Source organism: Thunnus thynnus, chromosome 11 (genome assembly GCF_963924715.1).
Source record: "Thunnus thynnus chromosome 11, fThuThy2.1, whole genome shotgun sequence".
Lineage (NCBI taxonomy): Eukaryota > Metazoa > Chordata > Actinopteri > Scombriformes > Scombridae > Thunnus > Thunnus thynnus.
In genome coordinates this window covers 16,782,087-16,799,703 of record NC_089527.1, presented here as the reverse complement: position 1 = coordinate 16,799,703, position 17,617 = coordinate 16,782,087, and the positions used below count along the sequence as shown (strand labels likewise).

At 41.7% G+C, this 17,617-nt stretch overlaps 1 protein-coding gene across 1 annotated transcript in view; it reads right to left on the bottom strand.

Annotated features, from left to right (window-relative positions):
* myo10l3 (myosin X, like 3) overlaps nt 1-16,881 on the bottom strand; it is a 55,357-nt gene extending 38,476 nt beyond the window's left edge. Inside the window, exons 1-2 of the mRNA XM_067603421.1 lie at nt 16,577-16,881; nt 1,152-1,250 (exon numbers count right to left, since the gene is read on the bottom strand). Coding sequence (XP_067459522.1) covers nt 1,152-1,250; nt 16,577-16,597 — 120 coding nt within the window. The 5' untranslated portion in view covers nt 16,598-16,881. The remainder of the gene's footprint in view (nt 1-1,151; nt 1,251-16,576) is intronic.
* Nucleotides 16,882-17,617: the final 736 nt, after the last annotated feature.

Here is a 17,617-nt window from a genome sequence, read left to right as displayed (position 1 = left end):
CATGTATGTTTGTGTCATGTATTAATTTGAGGAATGTTACAGTCTCCTCTTCGCTCTACACAGATCTGATGTTTTTCGTGTGACGCTTATTTCGTCTCATCAGTGGAGCAAAAGCTTGAGTGACGTATAAATCACAAGCTTCAAGCATTTCATAATTTTTCCAAATTTCCTGCGTTTTCACTCAGGTTTTCTTATGTGCAAATCGAAAATGTGCATAAAAACAGGTGGATGTCAATGCACTTACTGTGCTATTTGACATTGTGTAGGTAGTACTGTATACAGTGAGTGGGTTTATTAGCTGCCTGCTAGAAAGTTTCAGGCTGTAAAAGCACAATGAGCTGAAAGACGTTAAAACTCTTACAGCTGCAGAATAAGGTGATATTTCTCTGTGGGTCTTGGCTTGTAGTTGTTGTGGAAATGATGGTATACATCTTAATCCTGTGGACAGAATTGGTCCTTGGGCCCTTCCCTGTTCCTTCCTAAGGCCTTGACCTATTCAAAGACCTGCGGCTGCATTTGAGTTTGGACAGACGGTGAACGTATGGAGCTGGTGTGCAATCCTATACACTGCTCATAAGGTTTGTTGAGTACAAAGGCATTCCATAAGACACGAGCGGTACAGAAAAGCTCATTTTCAATCCATTTCATTTTCACAGCTATTTTCTAACCGTCCATCGCCACCCCCCAACCCCCCTCTCTCTAGCAGGATTTCCTCCAGACACAAAGACCACCATGCACTGCCAAACAGATAAGCTCAGGCCAATGACTTGTCACAAGGAGCTCATTCCTGTCATTCTTACTTTATTACAAAAGGTGTTGATCCCACGGAAGAGCCGAGAGATGAAACACATGTGTGCGAACAATTAACCCTCTAACATATACACAAGACCCCTCCCCTCCCCTTGCACATTTTAACTGAAAGGTTAGGGGAGGATTACAAGTTCACTATGTCAGTTATAGCCAATGATAAATTAGAAGGATGATATGCATAAGAAAGACTGAACAGTGTTGATTTAAAAACTATCTCCTTAACCTTAAGGGTGGACTTCTAAATCCATGAAAAATGTGACAGCACATGGTGAAGACAGACAAGAAGGATATGAATCATTGACAGTATTGATGCTTCAGCAGTGAAAAATAAGTCTTCTTACCTTCCCATAATCGGTGGTGAGGACCAGGGATGCATCATCACAAGAGGTGACGGTGGAGGGGAGGAGCTGTTCTTTGTGTCTCAGCCAGACACGGGCCTCCTGCAACATAATAGCCAGCACAACACCATTAGCATCTGGACACAGGGCTCACATTGAAGTCATCTGGTTCATAAAAGTACTGGACATTTGCATTACAATCATAGTTTTAGGCATCTTGCAGACCATCTACTAAGGATGAACAAAAAGGAAGGAGACGTTCACTCTAGAAATAGCATTAAAAACATCTTACTCAGGTGTAATATGAATGTGACAGTTGAGTAATAGTTTCTCAGTTAGAGAGAAAAGCAGAAATTATTCTAGGAAAGCAGGGGTTACGCCCTCTAGTTCTCTCTGTATTTCTTCCATTTTTCTCAGCATTGCTCAGCACTCTGTGCCACATAGCTACTCCCTTACCGCACCAAACTGGCACTGTTATCCTCTTTTTAAACTGTCATTGCCTTTTAGTAGAGAAGAGCTGTTTGCCGGCCTGCATGCGGAGGGTGTGTCAGAGACTCAAACTAACATTTAGAGTCTGACACTGTCAGAAAGGCTTTCAGTCTTTGGTTGTGCAGGCTTGTTTAGTCCATAAAAAAACATAATATGACTCCAGATAAGCATTTGCCACTTTTGCAGTTGGATCAATACAAATGTTTTTTTCTGCCCAGCATCTTTTCTTCTTTTCTATATTTGAACACACTTCTCACGACAGTCTCACATCACATCCTGGTTCAAGAGAGAGATCAACACCACCACTACAGCTGATGTGGGTGGCCTGGTCTCCAATGTTTGTGTATCAATGTGGAGTCATTGACCTTCCCCGACATGTTTGTTGGCAGCTCAGTAACCAGGAGCAATAACAGGAATCTGAGGCTGATTGCTCAGACGGACTGTCATTTCCTCACGGCGGTGGAAGATACATTTATAGACCCCGTTGTGTTTTACTGACTGTAGTGGAGAGAGAGCGTCTGTACTGTCTGACCCCGTGGTCTAAATGGATGACTAAAGATGACTAAAGCCAACTTTGTCAAAGTCAAAACACCAAATGTGGCTTTTGGTTAAACAATAATAATCAGATAAAACCATCCAATGGTAAACCCTGTATTTCATCAGTCTTTGGTCTTTACTGTAAGTAAAACAATGCTAATTGAAGATATGAAGACTACAGGATGTGCAGTTTAAAGAACTTTGGGCTGAAAGTCGAACCTCTCTTGCAAGAAGCCTGTCTTTGACCGACTAAACACAATTAATCATCACAAGTGCGACCATTGAGGTGGCCGGGGAAACGTGGAGCAAAAAGGAATTGTGTGTCCAACAGAGCATAAAACCGAAAGGATCAATATGTATGGATTCCACTTGGAAACCTTATACAAGGTCACCACTTCCAGACATCAATCCTCATTAACTATTAAAAACAGGCTGCCACGTGTGCACACACACGCTTTCATCCACGGAGCACAAATGTGTTTGCTATCAGGGACAGAACAAAGATCAAGATGCTTTTGTTTAATACATGACTAGATGTTTATGTGATTCAAACTGCTGAATCACAGAGACAAAGAGGAAATTATTTCAATATTAAAGAATTATTGTTTTAAATGAACTTGCTCAACAGCTTAGAGTAAAATTGTTATTAATTCAAATTTTTTCTTTATTTTAAGGCTTCCTTCTTGAACAAAGGGTCCCATGGCCAACCAGCCAGTCTGCAAACCTACTTCCATCATCAAGGATTTTTTTTTTCTCTGAGTCGGCTAATGGAGCACAGCTAAATGTGGCTCTCTTAAACCACAGGGGGCAACGGTTAGTGGGATAAAGGGGGTCGTGTAAATTAGGAAGAGGAGGCTGAGGGGGGAGTGAGAGGGGAAAGAGGAAGGGTGCAAGCACTTGATAATGCCTCGCCCCCCATTGTCTGCAAAAACAGGCAGACAAACAGAAACGCTGGGACGTGAATATTACAGAGATGTTCTCCGACACGTGGCCACACATGAACACCTACTGACCTGACTGCCGACTGTGCCTGCCTGGTACCAGCTTGGCATGCATGGCCTGTTCAAGGAAAAGCTGCTTCACGTGAGTTCGCTGAGGTCCAGTCAGGAGATTAATAGTGTTTACTCTATAGATTTTAAGAAGATCAGTTGCTGTTATGTAACTGGAAATCACAAGGGATTGAATTCAGCAGAATTTTGCTGTGAGTCATCATCTTGTGGAGGCTGTTTGTATTTGTAACTGCTTCAGTGGATCTGAGAAAGTGTAGAAACATGCAGGGGGTAGGCTGTAACAATAGGTAGATTACATGAGAAGTTACACGGGATAAGACAGTGGGCAAGCCATGACATGGAAAACCAGTATTGTTTCAATTAAGAACCTTCTAGTGAAGCAAATATGGTTCAGTTGCTGAGTCTGAGTCTCAGAGGTTTTACATTCATAGGAACAAGGATTTTCTCAAAGAAATGCCTAGTCACCATCAAGACAGATAAGACTTGCTTAATTTGCTTAAACTATATGGTAAACTAAAAGTCAGCAACAAGCTGGCCTATAAAGACACTAATGCCAGCTTGGCTTGCTGCACCAGCGTCTGTGCAGAGTGATTTGGAGAAATGCCCATCAGACACTAAAATCAAAATTGGCAGTAACAGCCACATCAGAAGTCATCTAACAAATAAAACTTGCACATTCATTGGATTCAGCAAATCATTTTTGGTCACTTTATTTCTGTTTTAATTGATTTTAATATTTTAAAGACTGTAAAAAAAACAAACTTGTATTTTATTTGTACACAGTCCTCTAGCTCTATGATAATTCAGATATTTGAAAATAGAAAATAAAAAAGGGAAAACATTGTCACACATGCCCATAAATGGCCGTCCGTTCCATAGCCTTGGTTGCTAAAGTTGTTTGTTTTTCCATGTGTTGTTTGTGTTGTCCACTCTCATATTTTGGATTGGATTCCGCCTGGAAAATGTATGGATGTATTTGAGAAGTTGACATTTTGAGTAAAGAAAGAGAAAAAGTATTGAAATCCTACAACTATAGTTTGTTGCAGCTTCCAAGAGCTGGCCAATCAGAACAGAGTGGGCTCATCAGGACGGGGGTCTTGAAGAGACAGGAGCTAAAATGGCCTGTTTCAGACAGAGGCTGAACTGAGGGGCTGCGTAAAGGACCAGTATCAGATAAATAGGGAGTATTTTGAACTGTGAGTCATACAAAGATAAACCAGACTGCCCCAGAATAAAAATATTGACCTTGAAATGTGCTTGATATGTCATATCCTGTCATATCCTGTATCTTTAAGGCGCCCGTCCCAGGGAGCCCACTCTTTTCTGATTGGCCAGCTCTTGGAAGCCGCCCTTTGGCAGACATCCGCAGGCTGACTATAGCGGTAGGATTTCACTTGTTTTTCTTGTTCTTTAATCAAAATGGAAACTTCTCAAATACATCCATACATGTTCAAGTCCAAATCTGATCCAAAATATGCCAGTGGACAACGCGAGCAGCCTATGAAACAACCTTAGTAACAACCTTAGCAACAAAGGTTACGGGACAGACGGCCGTCTGTTTGTGCAAACAATCTGACATCATCACAGGGAGGAAGTAGAAGTAACTTTGCAAACACAACAAATAGGCTGAGGCCTGGACTTTTGACTTTCAAGGAGCATTTTTACATACGTTCACCTCAAGTTTTAGACCTTTTACCATGTTTAACATAGACACCCAACATCATAACAGTATAAAAATAACAGAAATTCACAAAAAGCATATGTTCCCTTTAAACATAAAAGGTGGTCAACTAAGAACAACTTCAACACCCCAGTGTTCTCCAACTAATATCCCTTACCTTCTCTATGATGTTGCACCCTTAATATACAGTATATACAATAAGAATATCCCATATTTGACATATTTTTTAGCTCACATTTCTAGATTTTAATTGTACATTGCCACAAACCATCACAGATTGAGGAAGCAATCATGGTTTGGTCTAGTTGAAATATAAGTCATCCAAAATGTCATGTTATGTCAGGAGGTTTTGGTCTGTCTTAAATAATCACAGTATTTGTCAGGATAACTATCAGCCTGCACAATTTCAGTTGGTAGAGGTGAGGTGGGGTTTCGCAGTAACTTGAGGGCTCAAGAAAGCCAACACCAGATGTTTTTGTCCATTTGCTCATGTCTTTGTGTGTGAGCGTGTGTGTGGTGAAAGAGTCTGAAGCTGGAGGGTAAAGTAGAGATGAACTGTCTCAGCAACAGATGGTGTCACCAAAACTCCTCCCCCTTATCCCCTCCATCCTCAAGCCTTGTCACGAAGTCAAGACAAAGGCAACCACCTCTGACTGAGAGCTCAGGAGTTAACCAGGCGGAAATATCCCAAACAAAAGCCAACTGGGACACAAAGGGGCACGGGCTCATGTTAAGTCCCCCAGACTTCAATCACCTGCTGCAGCACAACTGATCATTCTAACTAAACTAGGGAAACATGGTGACCATCTCTTACATAATAATCATTGGAAAGTACAGTGTTCATTTAGTAATGAAGCACAGTCTTCAATGGGTTTCATTACCAGGTGTCAACCCCACTCCCGTGCCTACGATCGCCAGATGTTTTAATAGCTCCAATAAAAAGCACAGTTGATCTGCTGCCATGTCACTGAGCACGTGTAGCACCGCTGAGGCAGAACCAGCTGACAATGGTAATCTGACCCCCCGAAAACAGGCTGCACATCGATGTCCCGTCATGCTTTCTGACACAGAAACCACACGGGCTGAATGATGTGATCCCAGAGTCGGTGGCTTGAGTTTCCGCAGCTTGTATAATGACATCAAGCTCAAAGATTTGCTAATGAATGCGTCTTAAATATTTAAGAGCATACACAGTACAAGGTGCCATGGGCTCTTTCTCTGCTGTCTGGTGTAGCATGAGCGCAGACAGTATCAGGTGATCCCATCAGCCAGCACAAAAGAAAGCTAATTAACTCAGTCTAACATGGACACAGTTGAACAATTAGTTATGATAGGCTAACTTCTTGGATCACAGGGTGGTTTCAGGGAGCGGTGAGTGAACGTTTGCCCAGCGGACAGCAGGCAGTGAATGGCTGCTGGTGCTGCAGGTAGGGCTGACTGCTGGCCAGGGCTGATGCCTGGCAGAAGGATGAGTACGTTCTGCTGGATTCCTGACAAGCATCTAATTTGTCATGCCCGGATGTGGAGGAAGATAAACCAAACACAGGAACGTATCCACCAGGCACTGGCACAAACGCAGTCCAAAGGATACTCAGCTGTTGCTGCAAATCTCTTCACCTCTGCATGTTCATTCATGTTTTGTTTTTTATAATTATTTGGTTATCTTGTTTGTCTTAGACTGCAAGTTCTCACTGACTTAAAGCATGTAATTTAGAGGCAAATGTTCAACACGTCATCTCGTTATACAGGACTGCGGTCCAGCACCCTATTTACACCTCAAACACCAAGACGTATCAACATTACAATAACAAGAGAGAGGCATGAGGCCAAGTTGCTAACCCTATGTGACCCCACTCAGGGTGCCTGGACAGATGTGCAGTCCAGGACATTGACTGGCTGAGCTGCATTTAATAAGGTCAAACAGCATATTGGCACTTGCAAGTTGTGTGTTTTCACAAGAAATTAGTCTGTTGTATTGATGTTAAACCAAAAATAAGTATAGTAAAAAATAAAAACCATCAAAATCCAGCCTGATTTTCCAATTTGCCCTAACTTGCATGTCTCTGAACTGTGGGAGGAAACATATGCAGACATGAAGAGAACAGAAGGCCCCCTGTCAGCCAGTGGACTCCAATAATCTTGTTAGTTTTGCTATTAAACATTTTCATTTTTCCTTTTTTAAATGTGGTTATAATGGCCATACAAAAACCAATAAAGTCACAAGACTGTACGTTGCCAGCAGAACCCCGTCAAAAAAAAGAAAAATAAAGGTAACAATGCAGGGGTTTATTGCTTTATCCATTAAAAAAGGAACCAAAGACAAATTCAGGGATTGTAACCAAATCTCCTGAATGCTGAGTGAGTGGAACGAGGAGGAATCTGCCAAGTAGCTGGTGAGATTAAACAACAGGCTGAGTGCGGCTGGGACAGGGATCTGGGCAAAGGTCCCGCTAGGTCTTTGGCCACAAACTTTCCAGTAGGGTGAAAGCCTTACGTCTTACAAAAAACCCAACCTCAGCTGAAAGTTACTGGATATAATTCCACATCACAAACATGAGAAACCAGCTGCTTATTACCTCAACAGTTTGACTCAGCTGCGTCTATGTAAGGACTTTTTTTTATAAATGTGGGAATGAAAATGAAAACTAGGCTACTGATTTCAAATGTTTTCTTTTGTTTCGTGTATATGTATGTGAAATCAAACTGGAATTTAATTTTTTTTCTACTGTTCAGAGTGAGAAGTTCCACTTGGCCAATCAGGGGTTAAGAGCCATTCTCCAAAGCTCTTCAGTAGCTTCTTGAGGGAAAGGAAAAGTGTTTCTCATCCACGTTCTTGCACATATTTTCCAAGGATTCAGCCCAACCACTGCCACCAGGCTAATCATATTGTATATATTTGCTCAGCAGTAAAGAATAAATCAGACCAACAGCGATTAAATAAAAATGTGCTTCTACAGTACTCTGTCTTTGTTTCCTCTGTGCCACTGTAATGTCTGCCTGCTGCAGAGGGTGCAGCCCACGCCTGCAGCCAGCACGGGGTGAGGGCGGGGAAGAGCAGGGTGGGTGACCGAGGGGGAAAAAAAATCACATGATGATTAAAGGCAACCTTCAGCATCTGTGCTGGAAGACGGATGAATAAATGATGAAGGGAGCAGCTGATCAGGAATTAGCTAATGGAGGAGGAGGAGTCCCATGGGGAACAGGGCTTCCCCCAGTCTTTGGTGGGGGCCTGACAGAATAAGGATGGAGGGTGTAGTTCATCAACTGTTCTTGACTCCAAGGAACCCCCTGCAGAGGCAGCTATACAGAGACTTAAAGCTGGACGGCCTGGAGGCAGCAGCCTCATCGGTAAACACTGTGAGGCAATCTGACATGTGGCTCACTGACTGAATGATGTCATGCTTCATTTTTATATTCAAAGGTTGTTTTTGTTAAAGAAGGAGGTCTAACAATGATGACTTAAATGTATTTGTTTCACTAAGTTGCATTGCAGCAGCAATTTGTTGTCAACACTGTCTTTTAAGCTATTTTCATTAACACACCAAAGGGAACGATTAAGTCACAATAAAAATCTAGCGAGTAAAGCAAGTACATGTTTTTACAGGATCATGTGTTTATGTGCCTGAGTGTGTGGGGGTGTTAGCAAGCACCTCAACCATCATCATCTGATGGAGCTAATCTGCCGTGTTGCTAATGAGTGTATTGAAGTGAATTTGCATTACAAATGATGTCTTCAGGAGCACAACAGAAAGAGGAGGAACATTTGAGTCTCTGCCACAGACCCCCGGCACATTATTCTGTTTTACATCCTGTGTGAACATATTTTCCTCCCAATACTGTTCTACACAGATCAAAGCATATGACCTTGTGCTCGAGGTTATGACTTTCTTTTAACAACAGAACTGGTTCCAGGATGGGACATGGAGGCAGCAAATGATGTGATTGATGCATTTGTGATTGGATTGTCAGCTAAGCCTCATGACTTACAATCTCTACAGTGTCACCTGTCATTCTTCCTCCTGTCTGTCATTTACTTGTTTAACCCTCTCTGGACTCATCAGTGGACTGTTATGGGCTCACACAGCAGGAATCCCAGAGATATTCCAGGAATGCTGCTCAGTCAGGACTGTCAGAGACAGAGGATGAGTCTGTCTGACTCTGTGAGTCATCTGAGGCACGGCCAGTGGAGTAGTGGTTGTGAACGGTGACCAGGGTCCGGTTACATTGCCAATGACCTTCACCGATACTTCATGCTGGCCCAGATTGATCACTCTGCCTCTTGGGGACCCTCCTGTCTTACATGGTTTATAATTGTGGACATGTGTTTGTTTCGCTGAAATAATTCATTGATTGACTAAATGACAAAAACATGCAACTACTTCCAATACTGTCACAGTTTCCAACTCTCTGCATATATTTTATCACATTTAAAGCACATTATTTATGTGGATAATCTATAATGGTCATAAAGGAAAATAGAAGGTCAGGATAATGTTACTGTGGTGAAAATGACTGAACGCATTGGAGTTAAGGTGACAGTATGCTCCACAGAAGTGCTTGTCAGATGGTCGGAGAGCATCTGAACCCCATCCCCCAACACCCTCATGATGTTAGGATTTGGGGAGGCTGCATTCAACAATTCTGTGACTTTTAGAAACTGAAATTGACTCCTACTTTGTGCAGTGATTGGCCAGGCAAGCTCTCTTTGACTGCAACAATACAAATGTCTTCCAGGAGAGACTGTCCAAAAGTTTGAACAATTAAAACGTCTCTCCATTTCACCTTGCTTTCAAGTGTGGCCATTTGCCACAGCTATAAACACTTTTGCCTTCAGACATGGCTAGATGATCCTTCTTGCGTACTAGTTTGTTTCAAGTATAACCCTGCCTTTATGTGTGACGTCATGCAGCATATGAAAGTTCAAAAAACACAGAAAATGCAATACTTCACTCCAGGAATGGCTGAACAAAGACTACAAAGAATTATGTTTTTCTTCTGGGGAAAGCATTTTTCATTCTTTCAGGGCCTCTGAGTCATGAAAACATGGGACATTCCACCTCATGTGAGTCTTAGTATCTTGGTATATGATCTTTCAACAGCCTCAGGCCTAACCACACACACACTCATGTCTAATAAACCAGACTGGGAATGGGTGGGAATGCTAACATGTCATGACTATGAGTTGCACCATGCTGGGTTGTTTGCCTCTGTTAAGCACCAAAGTGCCAGTTAGACTCTTCAGGACATTCAAGACTCATGCAGCGTGGGACATGTACTTAAACACAGCTGAGTGTTCATCTTGGCAATTAGAGATTAAATAACAACTGTGGCAATAATAATCATGAGAGTCAACAATTTTATATTTTTTAAGTATTTTTTTCCCTTAGGCTATACTCCCTTGTGGCTATTGTGATGTGTTTAACTTACACACATAGGAAAATGAAATACGCAGGCGAGATCCTGTAATAGGCTGCCTCTGTGTGCAGTAATCATAGGGGGCTAAAAAAGGAAAGTCAACATCTGGGCCGGGAGCAGTAATCACAGGTTGGCTGTTATTAAGCTGCCAGACAAGACCTCTTAACTGAGAGGATTTAAAATACACTTATTACCAGCTCGCAGTGTCTGTCAGGTAGGGTAGCCAAGGTCAAGGCCAAGAGACTTTTAATGTGTCGGGGTAAGCGGCGGTAGACTTTAATTTTCTCTGGATAAGTATCCCAGATAAATACACTGCACGCAAATCTGCTAAAAAAATATTCTTATGTTTGTGGAGTGCAGGATTGATCTGGTTTTAATGTACAGGGGCATAAATCTTCTTCTTTCATTCAGAAACTTGCTGGTGATTGCAGTGACAATCTGTTCGGCAATGAAATATGTCACTACTAATGTTGAAATGTTAAATAACTCTCAAAGTATTTGCCATGTACTTGATTAAAAAAGAAAATAGGACTCTTTTTATGTACCTGTTCCTACAGGAGGACCGCAAGTAGATTAAACTTCAGTACCAGTTAAAAGTTTGGACACACCTTCAGATTCCCTTTAATGATGAAGTGTGTCCAAACGGTTGACTGTTACTGTATGAGCAACTGCTTGTACAAGTCCAGACGTAACTCTGCATGACTGTGCGATGATTTCTTCATTTCGTTTTAATTCACAGATTTAGTGGACGGTGGTTGAGGATATTCTCTTTCATCATAGCCTTGTTGAGATGGCAAATTAGTGACTTGCCCAAGTGCCCTGACGTGATTTATATTTCAGAGTATGACACACCCAGGGCTGCTGTGATAGGGATACAGACACAGGGAGAACAGGAAGGATGGGTGTTGGAGAGCAGATCGAACGTCAGTAGGTTTTGTTTTTTGTGAGCTCTGAACCTATAAAATGATCTGACGCTCTTCAGTCAAACCTTACAAGGGACTCAGGGGAGGGTGAGTAATGAGGGGTTGAATACCAGAATCAGGCGGGTCGTCAGTAAGGCTCAGCTATCAAAGGAATAATTCAACATTTTGGGAAATTTGCTTATTCGCTTTATTGCTGAGAGTTTGATGAGAAGTTCAATACACTCATGTCTGTACAGTAAATATGCTTCCACCAGCAGCCATTTAGCTTAGCTTAGTGTAAAGACTAGACAAAAAAGGGGGAAACAGCTAGTCTGGCCATGTCTGACAAATCCGCCTATTAGCCTGTTAGCTCATAATTATATCTCGTTTGTTTAATTTGTACAAAAATCAAGGTGCAAAAATGTTGCAGGAAGTTACAGCACTTGCCCAAAAAATAGTCCAACCTATAAAACCACAACTTGTTGTTTTTACAGTTTAGTTTTCGCATTGATAAAACAATTGGGATGTGACATGTTACAGGTGAGATAGTTTCCCCTCGTTACCAGTCTTTTTGCTAAGTTAGCTAAGTTTGCTAAGCTAACCAGCAGCTGGTTGTAACTTCATATTTACTATACAGACTGACAGTAGTATCGATCTTTTCATCTAACTCTCGACAGGAAAGAGAAAGTGACAATCCAGTCACACGCGTTTTTCCAAAAATATCAAATTACTGCTTTAAAGGTTACTGGTTTTGTGTGGACAAGCAGACAAGACCACCGGAGACTCCATGAATAAAACTGTCACTTCATACTGCAATTATTTGTCCTTTGTCATGAATAGACAGGACGACAAGCTCTTGTTCTGCATTATTTGCTATTAGTGAACAAACTGTGGAAAGGTAAAGGTATCCTTCTCCTCTAATCACCACAAACACAGAAGGCTTTGTCCAAAGAGCCTGGTGATGTAGCAAACTAAAGCTAAAGTCAATAACATGGTGTCAGCAGGAGGTTATCACAGCACTGAACTCCCCATGATGGTCAGCTCGCTGATATACAGGGGTCAGGTTACTTGTGTTTGCATTTCTTGTAAATGCAGCTAGCCAGGTGAAAAGGAGAGGCACAGATATTAGCCAAGAGTAGATTCTAGTTTCAAAGCAGAAATAAAATGTAGTAAAATATTTGTTGTGCTAAAATGGAAAATCCTAATTCAACAGATTCCAAATTTTTATTATGAGCTGTGGTTTCCGAATTTAGCGGCATCTTGCGGAATGGACTTGGCAGAAATGGAATAAAATATTCAGACGTATGTTTTAATCAGTGTATAATGACCTTAAATAAGAATCGTTGTGTTTTCGTTACCTTAGAATGATCCCTTTATATCTACATGGGGAGCAGGTTCCCATCCACGGAGCCCGCCATGTTGCTCCGCCAAGGACAGACAACCAAATATTGGCTCGAGAGAGAGGGCCTTTTGCATTTTTCGCAAGTTTTGCGGACACCATAGGTTCTCCTACACGCTTGGAAGTGGAGGGGGGGTATACAGTTTGTTGCAGTCTGTAACCTGACCACTAGATGCCACTAAATCCAACACACTGCACCTTTAAACTACCTCTCCTTACACCAGGCATCCGTGTCATTATGAGCAAGGATTATCCATGTTATTTGGCGTGTGGTCAGACAATGGCTGTTGGTAATTAGTCCCAGTGCTCTTGTGACAGATTAAACCACCTCCAGACTGTACCCAAGCTGCAGGAGTTGTGCTGACGCACACATAAACCGCTGCTTTAATAATACCTCCCTCTGTTTGTTCAGAAACAGTCAGCACTGTTAATTTACCACAACTTTCAGACACGACACTCTCAGCAACTTTGTTTAAAAAATCTCCCTTTTGATGCAGTAAAGCACACAATAACCTCTTTAAGTTTAATTACGTGTTAAGACAGCTGCAGAAAAGATTCAAAGGAATGCAAGACCCATTAACCATTTTTGTGCCTTTCCTTCCTTCCTTCCTTCCTTGCATCCTAACTTCACTTCCTGACCTCATTCCTTACTAAAATCAACCGTTCGCATGGCTGGAGGTGAAGAGAGACGATCTCAGATGGCTTCTCAGCTCTCTAAAGCGGCAGCTGGAGGAAGTGACAACTGGGTAGAAAAGACCCTGCCATCGCAAGAAAAAAATAGTCCACACTCAGGAGCAGGTTGGCCTTTCTCACATTACCCATTTCACCACAGAATGCTTACCGAGCATGCCGATGCATGGCTCCGGCTTCAAAGAGCTAGACATAAACAGCACATAGGGCTGCGAAGGATGTATCAGGATGGGGAGAATGTGTCTGTCTGTATGTGTGTGGGGTGGTGGTGATGGTGTGAAACCTAAAGCTTGCCACCACAGCTCTACAATGCTTGGATGACAGGCGGCCATGACCAGGAATTTCAGGGGTCAGGGTTGGGAATCTGGGATTCCCTCTTGTCAGAATATCTTTGAGAGAAAGGAATTTGGTGTGTAATGCAAGGCTGTGCTAGGAAGGAGTTAACGGGTGTGGAAAGATCCCCATGTGGCTTTACAGTGTGTAGCAGCTGCTGCTATAAAGGAACTGATTACCAAGTTTAGAAATGCACATAGCCGTGATCCAGTTTTGTCAACAGGATGTTTCACAAAGGCATAAAATATCTAAGGGATTCTGCTATGTTCAAAAAAAAATATGGGAAGAGACACACACACAGAAAGCCACACAAGCCATATTTCCTGATACAGGGAAGTCTAGGATGGCCAAATCCAGCAGAAGTTAGCAGGCACTGACAAGATCTCCGACAACACTCCCAGTATTTGTGTGTGTTTAGTGGGTCATATCCATTCAGAGGACGGATTGGGTGTGGAGGCAGGCCACTGAGGGTTTTATGGTGTTGTGTCAGCTCCTGAGAGGAAAGGCCGTGCTTATGGACAGGATGGGCTTTCAGGATAAACCTCTGAGCATACACCCTTGTACCTGCCACTATTGCTAACCCCCGTTGCCACCTTAACCACCATGAGCGACGACGTGCAAGGGAAAGCTGGCTCTAGATAAGCACTAGACACACTGCCAGACACTTGATAAACGGTTAACTTAAATGAACCTGACCTGCAAAAGAATCTGCGTCCTCTCAGATCAAGAAGCAGATTGCACTTGCAATCATATCATTCATGCACTGACATCCAAGTTGTGTTAGCTGTCAAGAGCAGATTCACTGAAGGCACTGTAATGAATCATGCTGAAGATTTATCCTGCTGCACTTGATTCCACCGAGTTGGCTCAGTTTAATCCTCATCTTACTTCACTTCCAGTATTTCTGCTTAATTAAATCCACACTGGTAGCACTACGTCGTTGAGGATGTTGGCTTCTTTTCTTTACTCAAAAGTCATTTTAAAAGACAGAGCAGGTCATTCATTTATATTAAAGCAACAACCATCACAGATACACCTGCTTCACTGCCTATTTCTACAGTTTCTACTGATTAAAAAGCTAGTTTACGTCACACTTCATTATTAACTATTGGATTAGCTCTATATTTATTCAAGATAATATATTTGATTTAATATTATAACCTTTACAAAGGAAGCATGTACTATGATTATCTTATTGGATGGAGTGGATTACAAGATGAATGATTCTCTGTTAATGTGTCTTTTCTCTGCATGGTATTGTCACTATGATGTTGTCAGAGTGAGTCATCCAATTTACATATAGTGGCAAAATAATGAGCCCAAAAGTGTCATTTGAAAAGGGATCTGACATAACTGAAATGCTCTGACATAAAATATTAATAATGGATACAGTCTGACTAAATTAGACATAGAAACTAGATCCATATAACATCTGTTGGTAGATACATGGATCAGTGCAGGTGGTTATATTTCAGGATGAAAAGTAATGTACTACATAACCATATTAGAGAAAATAATAAAAAAAGGAAACCTGGATAAAGTCAAATAAATCTTCAGGGGAAATTTCTCACAGTTTGTACAGGACAAAGGACACGCACCAAATTATAACAATGTTCTCAGAGCTGAAATAATAACCTTCCTCTGCACAGCATATCCATCTAATAAAATCAGATTATGAACCAGAATTGAGTTCAGCTCAATGTGTTCGCTGCTTATACAGCAGAATATTGAAAGTCACAATGTAGGTCAGCATGGTTCTACCTGTATGGGCTTTCAAAGGCTGATGCCTTTATCATTTACCTGAAGTCACCAGTAGATAAAAAGAAGTGTAGCTCAGTCTGACCACTTTCTTGCCAAAAATGACAAGAACTCAGTGATTTCCCCCAAACTGTATCCTGTAGTTTAGTTAAACTCTGTGACTGATCACATCCTTTAAACTAAAAATATTAGATCACTGAATAAAAAGACTATGAAAAACAATAAATACAACTTTTCCATGGTGATTAACATAGCTTTGGTCAAACAGAAGTCTTTGTCATATGAGTGGAAGACCTCAAGTAGCACAATTTTATTCCTATTATCAGTCTAAATGTAGATCTCACTCCCAACATGATGTTAACAACTGATCATGTAAATATAAGCTCAAAAAAGGGATAATAACATTGATAATGGTGATGATAATGACATGCATAAGTTATAACTTTTTTGCCACTGTTGAGAATAAAGAGCACCTCATATGGAAACCAACACCGGGAGTCACAGCACATCCTCGAGGGGACAACACTGCTGACGCTGTTGGTCAGGTACAAGAGGTGAATAGAGGGTCTGTCAGAGGAGGATTCACCTCAGTCACACACCCTGTCTCTCTTTCTGTGAGTCCTTGTCTGAGTCACAAGGGTATGACAAATCAGAACTATAGCTATTCTCTCCTTAGCTTGTGTGTGTCTGGGCTGATTTAGAGATGACACATCCAGCCTCAACAGGCAGCTACTGCTGGATTCTTTGCCACAAATAAAAACTACAAAAGAGGAGCAAGAAATAGAGGAGAAACACATAAAGAATGGCAGTGATGCAGTCCTGAGTTCTGTTTGTCTCTGTTTGTCAGAGGAGGAGAGATGTTTTACATGTATTAAAGTTCCCAGTATCAAGGTCCCATTACAGCTGCATCCTGTAGACCAGCCCAGTGCAGAGAAGCACACCCCTGATAGTCTGGGATATGAGAAGGTAACAAAAAGACAACAAACACAGAAAAGTAGATGTGAAAAAGTGGTGCTTTTTAGTGATAAATTAACGAGCTCTTTAGAGGCATAATAACTGGTCTGAAATCAGTGTGGAGACGCGCACAACCCAACATGCTGAAACAAAACAAAAGACCCGCCGCGATCCCAATAATAATTTAGGACTCGCGCTGGAAATGGTTTTAAATAATAGCCTGTGCTGTTTTTTTGTGTAGAAAAACGAGGTTAACTTACCTCTAAAAAGAAAGTATCCATTTTAACCAGTGCCCGACCTCACGTCCCTTTGTAGTCTGAGTTCAGGGTACCACAGTGGAGGAGGAGAGGAAGCTGTATTCCCAAATGATTTCCATCCGCTTCGTACAGATTAATAAAAAAAAAAGTTGCTTATTTTCGTCCCTCAGCTGAAAAGTCTCTACCGGTCAGAAGCAAGGCATGTTTGCAGTCCTGTTTTCGGACACTTGAGAGTAGTTGTTGTCTGTGCCGCTGGCTCAGTGTCCCGGGAAGCCGCTGTGCTGCTGTTGTGCGTCTCTGCTGTCTGGCCATTTGATTTCAATGGACCCGGCACATTATGCAGAGAGGCGGAGCCTGCAGGGCCACAGACCTCCTGCAGCATACGCCCTCTTTGTGTCCACAAAGAGTCTGATGATCGGAGAGGACGTGTGCATGTGCCCCCCCTGTGTTTTTCAATACTCTTAAAAAACACATAGGACAAAAATATGTGTTCAAAGATTGAATTCACACCCAGTTATCCCTGCATGTGCTCATTGAGGATAAGAAACATTGGAAAGAAACTGAAAGGGAAGAGGAAGAGGGGAGCAAGTGGCCTTTATTTTAGTCAGTGATTGTTTACCAATAGATGTGGATCTCAGGATATTTGCAATATTTTGCATGGTAAATAAATACTGTACTGTGTAATGTGGGTATTTTGTGATAAATATGCCACGTTTTGGGAGATTGAGTCATTGGTCTGATCATACAAGCTGTATATTGTAAATATCCAGACATGTTTTATTATATTATTATACTTGGGATAATAAGTTGTGTCAGATATGGGTGGTTTTCAAGAATCTATAAAAATGCAAAAAAATCACTTCAAAAGTGTAATACTGGACACAAGATGTCTTCTTCACTGTGAAGTCGGTGTATGAGCACCAGAGGCTTCAGATTTGCCCATCACACTTATAACACACGTATAAGTTGCATGCTGGACCACGACTGCCTTTTGTGATGTCACAAATCATCATGTGTTAAAGTCAGATTTAAGGTGAGCACAGA